Here is a 13,230-nt window from a genome sequence, read left to right on the forward strand (position 1 = left end):
ATCACTTTAGGCTTGTATGCCTATTGCTGTGCCAGTCTTTAGCTGTTCCAAGCTCTGTTTAATCAACCAATCTTTCGGTCCGTGGAAATTCGATGCACAATAACTCGGCTGAGGTGCTCGTACACACCATGTGTGCGACGCCACAAAAACTACAGGCTTTCTGATTGGTTTTCATGTACGCCAGGGAGCTGAGCAGCACATCCTGGTTTATTTGACACTGGACTTAAGACTTATGAGACCACAACCCACATTTTTGAGCTGTGACAAAAGATTTTCCCCATAATCAAAAATCACGCTTAAAGTATCCTACTTTTACCTCTTTGGCCTGGAAGTTAAAACCTTGCTGGGAGGCATGAATGTGTAGCTGTTTTCCACTCTTTTCCACTCTTTTTCATTGTCCTCGATGAGTAAAGATCGATAATCTATAATAGCCAATTAAAACAAGAGTAAAGAGAATTGTCAACTTTTAATTTCTTGAAAGTATTAATCCAAATTTGTCAATTCTGAGGCTTTTCTAGTAGCGTGACATTGATTTAATTGCATTATCAAGTGGTTGCACTTTGTATTCTAGTCTCCTAATAGCCATAGACTAGAGGCGAGTGGTGTGTTGCCGTAGTGATGAGCTGTCACCATGCCTCGACTTCTTTGCCTTTCCAAAAAGTTGCTCTCATTGCCCCAAGGAAGGACAGTGCTGTCATGACCAAGGCTGCGCTCACACACGAAGGCTGTGTTTGATGCATGTACCCAGCGGAGACGCCGCCTTGCCTCGTACTTTTACTATATGAGCATGGAATTATAATGTACGCCTTAAAAGTTTTACAAAAACTATTCCGTCTATCGCCACGGAACTTGTAACTACAATGTCGCACTTGGAGGTTAGAGGAATGTTGGTAAAGGACAATTATAGACAATAAGTAATGGTAAGGGTTGGTGTAATTGGGACTGTCAGAGTGCTCTTGGGCAAGACACTTCACTGAAATTGCTGTATTTGATTGGGTGTTTGATTACATTGTTAACAAATATATAAAAGATGCAAAAAAAAGTGCAGTCTAACACTAAATAACTTTTCTTTTTTCTATTTTTTTGATAGTATACAACACACTTTACTATATGCTAATTTAATGTAGAAAAAGTTAGTCATCTGGGCTACCTCTGAAACTTTTTTTTTTTTTTTAACCTCTGCTACTTTTGTTTGTTTGTTTGTTTTTTTAATCATGTTTCAGCTCATCCAAAAGCCATTTTCACTTTGATAGTACTGACTTGAGACGTTAGGATCTATAATAACATTGAGTTAGAAAAGTTCTGCAGTTTTAAAGTGAAACTCGCCTGCTTTTTGTTTCGTACAATGCCTATATGCTAATCTATTATTGCCTGTGTTTCTTTTAATTACATTTTAATCTCAATCTGGCGGGAAACCATTCTCTTGCACGTAACGCTTCATTCGTCAAGCGTCAATTGTCGTGCAGTAAAAATAACTCTTTTAAACAAACTGCCTGTGTTTTTGTGCAGTTGGGAGAAAAACTAAAATAAAAAAAAGAATAGAATCAATTTGATACTTGCGGCTTTCTCTCATGGGGATGGTACCCTCTCCATAAATTGGTCAGCTCAATTATTATCTCAACGAATGCGTGCCTGTTTTTGGCGGCATGTTTGTATTAACTTGTTTTGGTTTTCTGACAGTGGTCCTCGTCCAGTGAATTTGCAATTTTTTCCCTTTTTCTTTAGAGAGAACTCAATTCTACGTGTTCAGACTTCGTAATAACAATGTTTTATGTTAGTCAAATTGATAAGTGGTACCAAAGTGTACTACAGTGATGTTTTCTGTCAGTGTTTGGTGCTTGGACAGAGAAACATTGTCAGAATTATAGTGCAATCGCCTGTGTCCAAAATGGTGTGGAACAGCTTCACAAACTCCACGAAACGCTGCTGCTTCATCGGTTAGTCCTCATTTGATTAGAAGGTTTGGATCATTCCCAAAATATATTGAGACATTTTTCCTGATTTATAAAGCATGGCAACTTATAGAAAAAAAAAAAAAAAAAAAAAAAAGTCAGTGGTCTAAAACACATTTTATCACAGTTCTACGTATGTCAACGGAGCGTTATGTCATTTTTCTAGCAGAAGGACAGCCACTTCCTTGTCGCTATGTTTTGCCGGGAATGTACTGCAATATAGCATTAAATTTACTTGCATTTATTCAATTACCGGTACATGTGTTGTGAAAAAAACAAAAAAAAACTATAACTTGGCCTGGAAACAGATCAGTGTAATGCCATGCTGTGTAATATTCTAGGCAAAGCATAGAATATTACAATTTCCATTATGTGTTCAAGCTTAATAACAATATATGATTGTTACTCACATTGATCACTGGTACCAAAGCGTACTGCAGTGATGTTTTCTGTCAGTGTTTGGTGCTGGGAGAGAGAAACAGTTTCAGAATTATAGTGTAATTGCTTGTGCTGCTTTTGGCCAAAATGGTCTTGTCTTATTCAACAGGCTCCAAACAGACCAAACGCTGCTGCTTCATTGGCTCGTTCCTCAGACAATTATGAGGCTTATTATATATTCCAAATCAACCTGTATGAATCTAGACATCTTTATGTAAAACACAGCACCTGTGGGAAAATAAATAAATAAATAATAATTTAAAAAAAATGTTTAAAACTGATGTGGTTGCTTACTATAAGGTCAAATCAAGGTAATAAACCTTTATTTGTCCCACAGTGGGTGAGTTATAGTGTTCCAACACAAAGGTCAAAAACAGCAGGAGAATAAGATCCTGCAATCAAAATCAAAGTCAAATGAAAATCAAGATAATTAGCTTTTTTTCTTTTATGTATTATTTATTTATTTTTTGCTTGCATTTCTTTCCGTCTGTATGTTAAAGGTGCATTATGTACTATGTAACTTTTCTGGTGAAGAGTCCTCCACTTGTCACTATGGAAATGGTATTACTTTGTTCTGAATGGACCGCAGTATGGCATTAAACCTAATTAAATCGAATCTTGTATCATTCTATTACACCTGCCTTAAAAAAAACACACTCTTTCTGTGATTGGACTTCTACTCTTCTTACCTTTAACTTGGCTGGTGGCCCCACCTTGCTAGCTGCTTGTCACCACAGAGACAGATACATTTATTGCCACATTGCGGAACATACTAGGCAAAGCATTACCATTTTTGTAGCGACAAGCAGACGGCGTACCCTCCAACAGAAAGGTCACACAGCGTACTTTTATGTTATACCAAATTTGAATACTAAACTACGTTAGGATTTATGTATTTATTTGTATTTTTTTCAAGCTCAGCATTTATTTGCAGTCCTTTATTGTAAAAATAGAACCGTTTGAAATAATGCATTGCAAATTCTCTACCCTATTTAGCTGTTACGCAATGGTGCTACTATCTCCCTTTCGCACATTTTCAACACAAGTGGCTGAAACTACTATTACAGTCGACCTCTCCAAAAATTCAAAAACATATTTACTTCCTCCAAAACAATTTTTTTTTTTTTTTTTTTTGGTCGCCGAAGTCCACAAAGAAACCGCGACAAGCTGTTATGAATGTGCATTTCTTGAAGTGACGGATGCATTCTATCTTTGTATACACACACACACACACTGAGGAGCCACCCTGGTGTATTTCCCCCCCTGGCTTTCCAATTTAAATGCAAATGTTCCCAAATCGGACTCCGCACAAAGACGCACAAGCAAAATCATTTGACGCAGCGATGAATTATATATTTTAATTAAGCAAGCCAAAAAGAATCATGCCTATTCAGCCCTTCTTCCCAATAAGAAATGAATAAATAAATATGGAAGAGGAAGAGGAAGAAGCAGGGATATGAAAATGGAGGGGTCTGGGGAGGGATAGTGGAACGGCATGAGTTTGTACCAAGTGCCTGTCACTTTTCAAAAACTGTATTGTTGCGTTGATGGACGGGCTGAAATACCTCCCATGGTTTTCTGGACCGCATATCTCCCCACACACACACACTTACTTATATACAAAGCGCTAGCCCAGACGAAACATTTGGGATTTTGCGCTAGGCTAACCGGTACTTATAATATGAAGAGCAGAGGAGATGGGGGGATTGTGATGCGCTGACAGGGGATGCAATTTTAATTTCACCCCCTGTCACTCTCTGCCATATTTGCTCTGATGAAATACATACGGCGTGCCAATCACAGTAGTGTTCAAATAGAAGCCCCAGCAGAAGTGGGGAGCTAAATACGGATTTTGATATTACTTTTTTTTTTCGCGGGGGCAGATATTCAAAGCTTTTGTAATTATGATGTTGCTTAGCTGTCTTTTGAAAGTAGCGCCATGTGATATGACCAAAAATAAAAATGAAATAAGCCACAGGACAGATTGACCGAGGCTACCAATCTGCGCCATCAACTTTCACTCAACACCACATTCATATTAGGTAACATGGGTGATGTGCTTTGCTAACCCTGAGGACACTGAAGCTTTTGTTACCCAACTGTGGCACCTGGTATTCCCATCAGTCTCCCATCCAAGTGCTAACCAGGCCTGACTCTGCTTAGCGTCTGAGATCTGACAAGCCATTATTCCCACAATCAACTACGATTTCATTCCGAACGCTACTCCAAACGCAGACTCTATATGTATGTAATTGGACATAGGTAACGTGCTAGCCGCCGCGTTCCAATTAGGAATAGGAATCATGAACACTTTATATCTGTACCATTGACACTTTAGAATATCTGCACTAAACTGGATACTTTACAATACCGGTCACCTTAATAAGCCATGTTTGCACTGTTGTTCTGATGCTGCTGTTGTATATATATATTTTCTACCTCTAAGTATTTTATTTTTAAGCATATCTTTTTAACTTCATGCATGCCCTTATTTGTGTTAATTCAGTGTTTTATGTTGCACTTTATCACCAAAGTAAGTTCGTAGTTTGTGAGCTGTGTCCACTGACAATGGTGATAAAAGTCTTCTGATTCTGATTCTGAGGAAGTGATCATGGGCTGCGCTTCTGGCTCCATCGACTCTGGCTCCAATTCTTTTTACATTAGAAAACTGGCTCCTCTCTCCGTAAATGCTGCTGTCAGGCTCATCATTTTGGTCTTAAAATGTTCATATTAATCGCTCTACACGATCTTGGGGGTTTTATTTCGCTATTGTGTCCATAAATCAAGATATGAACATTAATAAGCGACATATCAGCTGCCTTCTTTACCTGAGGTCGCTCCCGTTCCTTTCTAAACTAGCCATGCAGACGGGAAGACACTTTATCTTCAACATCCTCGCTCCAGATTGGCTCTTTGGTTGCTATGATACTTGAAGTCGGAATTCCAAATATGCAGCCTGGCTTCAAATTCGCCCCTGTGACTGCTAACCTCGATGAGCTTAATTTGACTGGAGCTAAACGCTAAGGGTGACGTCACACTCACTTAGTCCACTTATTTATTCACTTATTTATTCAGTCTATGGCTCCAAACCACATGATTTTACTGCCAGAGATTTGGCTGTTGACCTCTCCATTAAAAAAGACCCAAGCTAATAATTTATGATTTTAAATAATTGGATCTTGATTAAATGAGCATTCTTGTTTGAAAGTTTCTGCACAATCAACATGGAGCCACGATTGCGTTATTTCTTATTCATTCACTCATTCACGACGGATTTAATGAGAGAAAATATGCAACAATTTTGCTCTCTTACTCGCAGCACCTTTCATCAACTAACTGCCCACCCAATCTAATATATATTGTAGCGTTCTGGTGTAAGGAAACGCGCCAAATTTCTTCCAACACAAGGGCTACTTTAGGCCATAACCCACACCAAAACAAGAGCAAAACAGCAACAGTCTGAACACACTAGATCCAGTCTCCGAAAACTGACCAGTAACTGACAAATAGAACCTTTACATCAGGGGTGTCCAAACTTTTCTCATTAAGGCCCACATATAAAAACACAAACAAAGCTGAGGGCCGATTGAGGGCCATAGACTGGTCGCCAATACAGTGAATACTTCAAATCTGTGACTGAACCACTAGATATTTAATCATGCTTACATCCCCAATAGGATACATTAAGAATTTGATATGGGCTTAAAGTAGATTTTCAGAAATATACAGTAAAAAGTACTGTTTAAGGTAATATGGGCCAATTCACCTGGAAGCTTGTGGGCCAAGAAAAATTGGTCTGAGGGCTGCATTTGGCCCCCGGGCTCCAGTTTGGGCGTGCCTGCTTTGCATCAACTTGTCGGCATAGCAACAATGTGTCACATATAGGGGCCACAGCACCGGTGAAAGCTGGTGTTGGACCCTCGATAATCAGCATAAAGTCACAAACACGTTCATACGCATGGTGGTTGAAGTGTATTGCCCAAAGACTCCACTTCAGATTGAAATACTGCTCGTAGGTTGGTAAGGTTATGAATGTTAGATAGTTAATTCCAAGCAGGCCTTCGGTGAACTAGTACTGAATATACGCTAATAGCTAAACTTTTTCCTACACAGTGTTCTCTTCCCACAATGAAACAGATGAATTTCTGGTCATATGACTGAATTAAAACTAGGGCATTGATGACGCACGTGGGCAGACAATTTACCACACCGGGACCACCCACTACCATTTGAATTAGTAGTTGCTCATAACTGACATTTCACCAAAAGATTGAAAGTTTGAGTACTGATGGACGAAATTGTTTCTATACTACCTCTAATTTGTAAAACGAACTTTGTCGTAGTAAATAATCTCTCATGAAAGCTTAGACATTGCACATATCAGCTCATCTTGCCTTCTATGGTGTCAGTAAGTTAGCAGACAGATTCCAGGACTAAACATTGGCTTTCACGCGTGGTATGTAATAAATGCATGTCCTTATACCACCACTCAGAAGTCCAAAGACCGTCTCAGCTGTTTCATGCAAAATCTGTGTGAAATTGGATTACCAGTGTTAAATTAGTCACTTAAAGTGCATATGACAGGTTCTCATGTTTTTTTCTGAGTATTACTTGCTTTGGTGGGATAGTATATCTGGTAAATATTTATGAATTTTTTACATCAGCTAAAGGTCCTTGATTACACAAAATTGAGAGTTTGAGCTTTAAGCCATGTTAGAATGTTGCTACCTCCTCAAAAACAGACCCGGAGTTGTGTTTTGTTTCATTCACATGTTTGAGTAAGCCTTTATTATTAGTTTGTCTACATCTCCAAACCTCATAATGCTCTGTTCCACTTTATGATGTCATCTAGTGGTTGTTTTTAAGTTAACAGCTGACTTTTACCTTTGGTTCAGATAGGCAATTTCAGGGCTGAATTTGTGGAAATAAGTTGAGAAGAAAAGTATTAAAACACACGAAGTAGCACTGAGTTGTAAAACAGAATCAACAAAGAAAATTCCAATCCATAAAACAAGGACAATTTACACATTTCTGGCAGTTTAAACACTCATTTAACAAAATAAAGGTGTCATAATTATTTGTATTAGTCAAATCATAATCTTGATAATATTACAATTGTCAAGTAACAGTTGTGGAAATACCTCTACCAGGAAGTAACATTAAAATTTTAAATATAACATTAACTATGTCTCAGCGAAATGAGTCGTCTAACATGTCACGCTCTTAAGTTTAATAGCATTTTGGGAAAGATACTAACAAAAATACAAAACTGAGCCTTTCAAAACCTCTTAGTGATGTACCTCTATCTTCTTATCTGTTTCGGGTTAGCGCTATGAAAATCACCTCTGGCTATGTTTAATGTTTTTGTCCTTTTGCACATTCTACCCGACGTCTAAAAGCTTTTTCATGTCGCCGAGCATCGCCCAAACTCCCGGATACGTTTCAGTGTAACATTCATTCATGTTTAACCACACCAAACGGGGTGGCGAAAGTCGATCTAGCCACGCATGTATTGAATAAAGTAGTGACGGAAATGAAGTATAAAACAAAGAAAGCCAAAAAGGGTGCAAAGTAATGGGAGATGACAGTAGTTTGTAACAGCTGGGGTGTTGTAGCTAAAGAGAAAGGGAGAACACTTACGCTAGCACTCATGGCTGTTTTTAGTTTTGAAAAGGTAATATGCAAGCTGCTAGGTGTTTGGGGGCTGATAGCGTGATTAAAACAATAGCTGTACAAGCAAGATGGATTCTCGCGATCACAAACTTGAGAATCCGCCTTGGTTGGCTCCAGCTGCAGTGTTTGCGTGTGATAGGTCCAGAGACTGACCAATCGCAGCGCAGCATTAGGGTTTGGGTAGAAGCCAGCGCCAAAGTAAGTATCAATCTGTCAAACTTAAGTCCCTAGTTCTGACAAACTCTTTGGAACATCACTTGGATTAATTTCTTTGGCCACTAGCACAGCTTTTTCAAACAGAAAAGTGAAGCAGGGTGGACCATCGTGCATTGACTCCCAAGGCTCTTTCTCACACGCTTGGTTTATCATTCATAATCATAATTAGATGAAGACAGTAAGCAGTTGGTAGATGTTTGTCCCAAAGTTCTAAGAGAAAATGGGAACGTGATGTAACAGACAAGAAAAGTTTTAACAATGGAGGATTTGACAATGTTCTTCCCATGCACAGACAGACGCCCTTCTCACCGGCAGCCCCAGCAGCAGCACGCAGACCCTCACAGAATCTCTCTTTGTAACACAGCCAAGTATTTCGCCTCAAATCCTCTCAGAGCATGGCAACCAGACAAACAAGCACCACAAAGCGGGAACGAGAGCTTGTTTAGAAAAGCTAGGATATGTCATGGTAAGGTTTAGATCTAGAAGGTTAACAGAATAAGATGGAGTCATTATATACATTATAGGTGCACTCTTCTTTCCTTGTCTCCCTGAAAAGTTTATTGCTTTGCCAGGAATGTTAAACAGTATGGCATTAAATACATCTATGTTGCACTTTTTTTTTGCATTGTTGCTAAAAAATACCTTAAAAACACACATTATTTCTGGCTTGCCTTCACAGATCTGACTTGTAACTTGAAGATTGATATGTTTAAGGACATATTGGTATTGTGGAATATACCTGGCAAAGCGTTAGTGTCTCCATGGAGATCCGCAGGTGGCATACACTTCATTCAAAAAGTTAAATAGTGCACATTTAAAAGCATTGTTCTAGTTATTTGTTACAAAATCATGACTTGACTAATTTGACGCTTTGTTTACGCATACGTTGGCAGCAAGTCCATGTTGACAATTTCAAAATGGATATGACAACATTTCTGAGAAAACATAATTTGGATTGTGGTGAAGCAAATCAGATGCAGGAATTTTTGGTTGTGAGGTACTTTTCTCATCTTATTCTCTAGAGTAATTCCTTGTTTGTCTGAATTTTTGAGTTGAAACTGCATATGGCTGTTTTACATCTTTCAATATTATGCAAATAGCAACTGTAGCTATGTAGGCACCAGCTGTGGCTAGCACTCTCGCCTCACAGCCAGAAGGTTCAGGGTTCAATCCCCCTGGTCTTTCTGTGCAAAGTTTGCATGTTTCTCCTTGTGTCTGGGTGGGTTTCGCCAGGCACTCCAGTTTCACACATCAACTCAAAACATGCATCCTCCAGCTAAGTTAGTCCTGACTAAACGTAGCTCAAGATCAATTTCTGGAGATGAACTTGAAACCTTGAAAAGAAGGATGTTGTAGTCCCAAGTGGCATCTAGAATTGTTAATAATATCAATATATTTTGTCACGATTAAAGCAGCTTGAAGAAAGTCTTGTAAAAGTACTTGGGGTGATTTCATTTATTTTATCCTTTGTATTATTACGTTATGGGGTGTATTGTACATCATTCTAAGTCTAAACACAGCCATATTGCACACAAACCCCCATGAACAGCATTTTATTGGTTCTGCACCCTGTCACAGGAAAAGATGCTGATGGGGTAAAAAGATAGGACACCACAGGTTTAACCTAAGCTTGTTGTCAGACATCCACTGAGTTTAGCCGTTCAAAGAGAGCAATGTAGTCAAGTCTGACCTGTGGCCTTTCAAATCCCACTTGTTTTCAGTTTCTCTGCCAGAAAAAGGCTTTGGGCCGCTGTGTTTGGCTTATCAGAAATACACTATAGTTCACATTACATGCTAAGTTAAAGGACAGGTCTGACTATTCATTCCCTCCAAAATAAATAAATACATAAATAAATAAATACACAAAAACTGCACTGCACTATGTAATTTTTTCAGGTGGTCTATCGGATTTTTTTTATTTATTTTATTTTTTATTTTTTATTTTTTTTGTATTAGAAAAAGAAAGAAAAAAAAGTCAAAGACATTCATAGAGCAACATTGCCTCAGATCTGACCTGCACGTCTCCATAGAAACACAGTGGAATATTCCAGATATAGCAATAATATGTCCATTAAGACAACCAGGTGGTGGACCCGTCACCAGAAAAGTTACAATTTTAAGAACCAAGCAATTACACTTACACTTTTGCCTACTTCTCTCTATTTTAAAATTTGAAGTGATGAAGTTTATCTTTTGGACATATTGGTCAAACATATCACAGATGTAATTTCATGTTTCCTGGCAAACATACTCAACAATCCTGTAATTTTCAATCTTTCATCTACTTGACCAATGTAAAACTATAATAAATTTTTTTTTTTTTTTTTTCCCACAGGTACAATTCCACCGAGCAAAGTAATAAAGAGAAAATATGAACTGCAGTTTAAACCTTTTCATGCAACATCTTTGTAGATTTGTAGATATACCTATAAATGCCCTTAGTCATGCCCTGGCTATCAAATCACTCTGATAGTTTTCTTCAAGGCTCCTCAGACATGCACATAAAAACCATATTGATTCCTTTGCTTCCTGTTAGAAAAAAAATAAAAATAAAAACAGGAGCAGGAACCATGCAGCGGATGAATAATATTTTAAAATAATTGCACTGAAAAAGTTTAAAAAGCAAATAACACAATCCATCTCTTCCAACTTACTTACTAGTCTAAAAATTTAAATTCCGAAACATTGAACTTAAGGATGTTACGGGTTCAGGAGAGGAGACAGGATGTTTGTTTATGGCGTGCTATATCTTTAAGAGCTCCTGGCCGCAGCCCATCCCAGAAAAGGATGGACCCATTAGTCTGATGAAGACTGAGGAGGAGGCGGAGGAGAGAGAGGGAGAGACAGAGAGAAGAGGAGGAGTAGGAGGCGGAATATGTTTGCACAGGGTTATTTGGCGCAAAAGAGTCCGGTGGAGTAAAGCCAGCAACACAGAAACAATTTGAGTTCCAAAGTTTAAATTAAAGAAAAGGGACACGTCAAGGCTGCCCTCTGACTCCACTGATGTTTGCTTCATGATGTTATAGGCGCATGTCAGTCATTCTGGAAGGCACTGGCTCGGCTCATGACTGACTCTGCTTTGTGTGTGTGTGTCCACAGATGGCAAACCTTGTGACATCCATGTGCTGCGTGGTGTTGGCCGCCGCCGTGGTGGCCTACGCACAGAGACGCAGTCAGCTCGGTGAGTACCAAAACACTTCCATAACAGACAGTCGCACACACGCTTTTGGCTTTATACACGTGATCAGCTGATGTATGGCTTGTTTTGCTTTCTCGAGAGTGAAATGTGTAGTAGAAGCATTAGTAGTAGTGGTGGTAGTAGAAGTAGTAGTAGTTGATGTTGTAGTTGTAGTAGTCAAACATTTAATTATTTGAGGCTATTTTTCAATTTTTCCATTGAATGATCATGCATAATTTTCAGCTGTTTTGGTTTCTCAAGACTGAAATGCTTAGTAGTAGTAGTAGCAGCAGCAGCAGCAGTAGTAATAGTAGTAATAGTAGTAGCAGTAGTAGCAGCAGTAGTAGTAGTGTTAGTAGTAAAAAAAAAAAAAAAAGATTTTTTTAAGGCTATTTTTCAATTTCTCCATGGAATTATCATGCATAATTTTCAGCTGGTTTTGCTTTCTCAAGTCTGAAATGCTTAGTAGTAGTAGTAGTAGCAGTAGTAATAGTAGTAGTAGTAGTAGTGGTAATAGTATCAATAGTAGTAGTAGTAGTAAAATTTTAAATGACTTGAGGCTTTTCCATTGAATTATTGTGCAGAATTTTCTGCTTGTTTTGCTTTCTCAAGAGTGAAATATTGACAAAATATTTGACAACTACATAAAGTTACTTTATGGTGACAAATGGTGAGAAGTTTATGGTGAGCTAGTATAATGTGTGGTAGAAGACATTAATATGGTCTGTGGAGGCTTGATTTCTGACACATAGCTGTTGCTGTTTTAGCTAGATTTTCTGGTAACCCTTTAATAAAACATTAACAAATACATCATTTATACTGAACAAAGAGTTTATTAAGAATGATTCATGGTTAGTAACTACTTCATCAGTACCCTGACCTTAATCGTTACCTTAATATCTTAATTAAGCAGTTACTAATCCTGAATCCTTGTTAATAAACTATTTCAGTCAATTTGTTCCTTATGAATGACATCCTTGTTCATGCTTTTTAATGAAGGTGTAGTTTTTGTTTCATAACCTCGTCTAGAACATGGCATAAGATGTATAGAGGGTAGAGAGAAAAGTGTTGATTTCTGACAGAGCGTCTGACACATAGCAGCTGCCCTTTTTGCCAGATTTTTTCAACTTTCTCTGACTCTCTCAAAAGGATGATTCACGGAACAATTTTTAGGCATGTCATGATACTTTAGTGTTGTTTACCACGAGAAGAACGTTGCCATGTTTGCTGCTGTTTCTACAATGTGGAATATAATGTTTTCTTATTGAGTTTTATGTTAAAAAAGACATTAATTCATAAAGTCAGTATGTTTGCCATGTATTTTTGTGGTTTTATGGTTTTACTTGTGGTTATTTTAATAGACAGGGAATAGTTTCTGTTTGTGAACACTGCTCAATTATAGACTGTGTAGTGAAAAGGAACAAAAAACAATCAGTTTTCTTGCCAACGGATTCTGTGAAGTTGTACCAAGTCATGCTGGGACTGTAGTATACATAATAGAGGATAACTTGACAGCTGTGTAAACAAACTTACCTATAAAATGTTAATAAACTTTTATTTTGAACTAGCTGTTAGTTATTCTGAACAGTTGTGCATGTTGTTGTTGTTTTTTTTTACTGGTAACTGGTAAAATTGTGATTCGAATTAATCAATTGCGAGACAATATTATTAAAAGGGCTGACCAGTAACATTTAAACTATAATTTATTGAGATATTTGTTCATCATTGATGAAGATTTTTTTGTTTACTTTTAGAAAGTACCATGCAATAATA

General features: G+C 37.9%; 1 protein-coding gene across 2 annotated transcripts in view; it reads left to right on the forward strand.

The window, feature by feature from the left end:
* Nucleotides 1-13,230, forward strand: part of cntfr (ciliary neurotrophic factor receptor) — a 482,053-nt gene that overhangs the window by 230,555 nt on the left and 238,268 nt on the right. For both annotated transcript variants that reach the window (XM_055225685.1, XM_033976220.2), the window contains exon 3: nt 11,379-11,460. In XM_055225685.1, the coding sequence (XP_055081660.1) occupies nt 11,379-11,460 (82 nt within the window). The remainder of the gene's footprint in view (nt 1-11,378; nt 11,461-13,230) is intronic.

This window comes from Periophthalmus magnuspinnatus, chromosome 12 (assembly GCF_009829125.3).
Source record: "Periophthalmus magnuspinnatus isolate fPerMag1 chromosome 12, fPerMag1.2.pri, whole genome shotgun sequence".
NCBI classification, from domain to species: domain Eukaryota; kingdom Metazoa; phylum Chordata; class Actinopteri; order Gobiiformes; family Gobiidae; genus Periophthalmus; species Periophthalmus magnuspinnatus.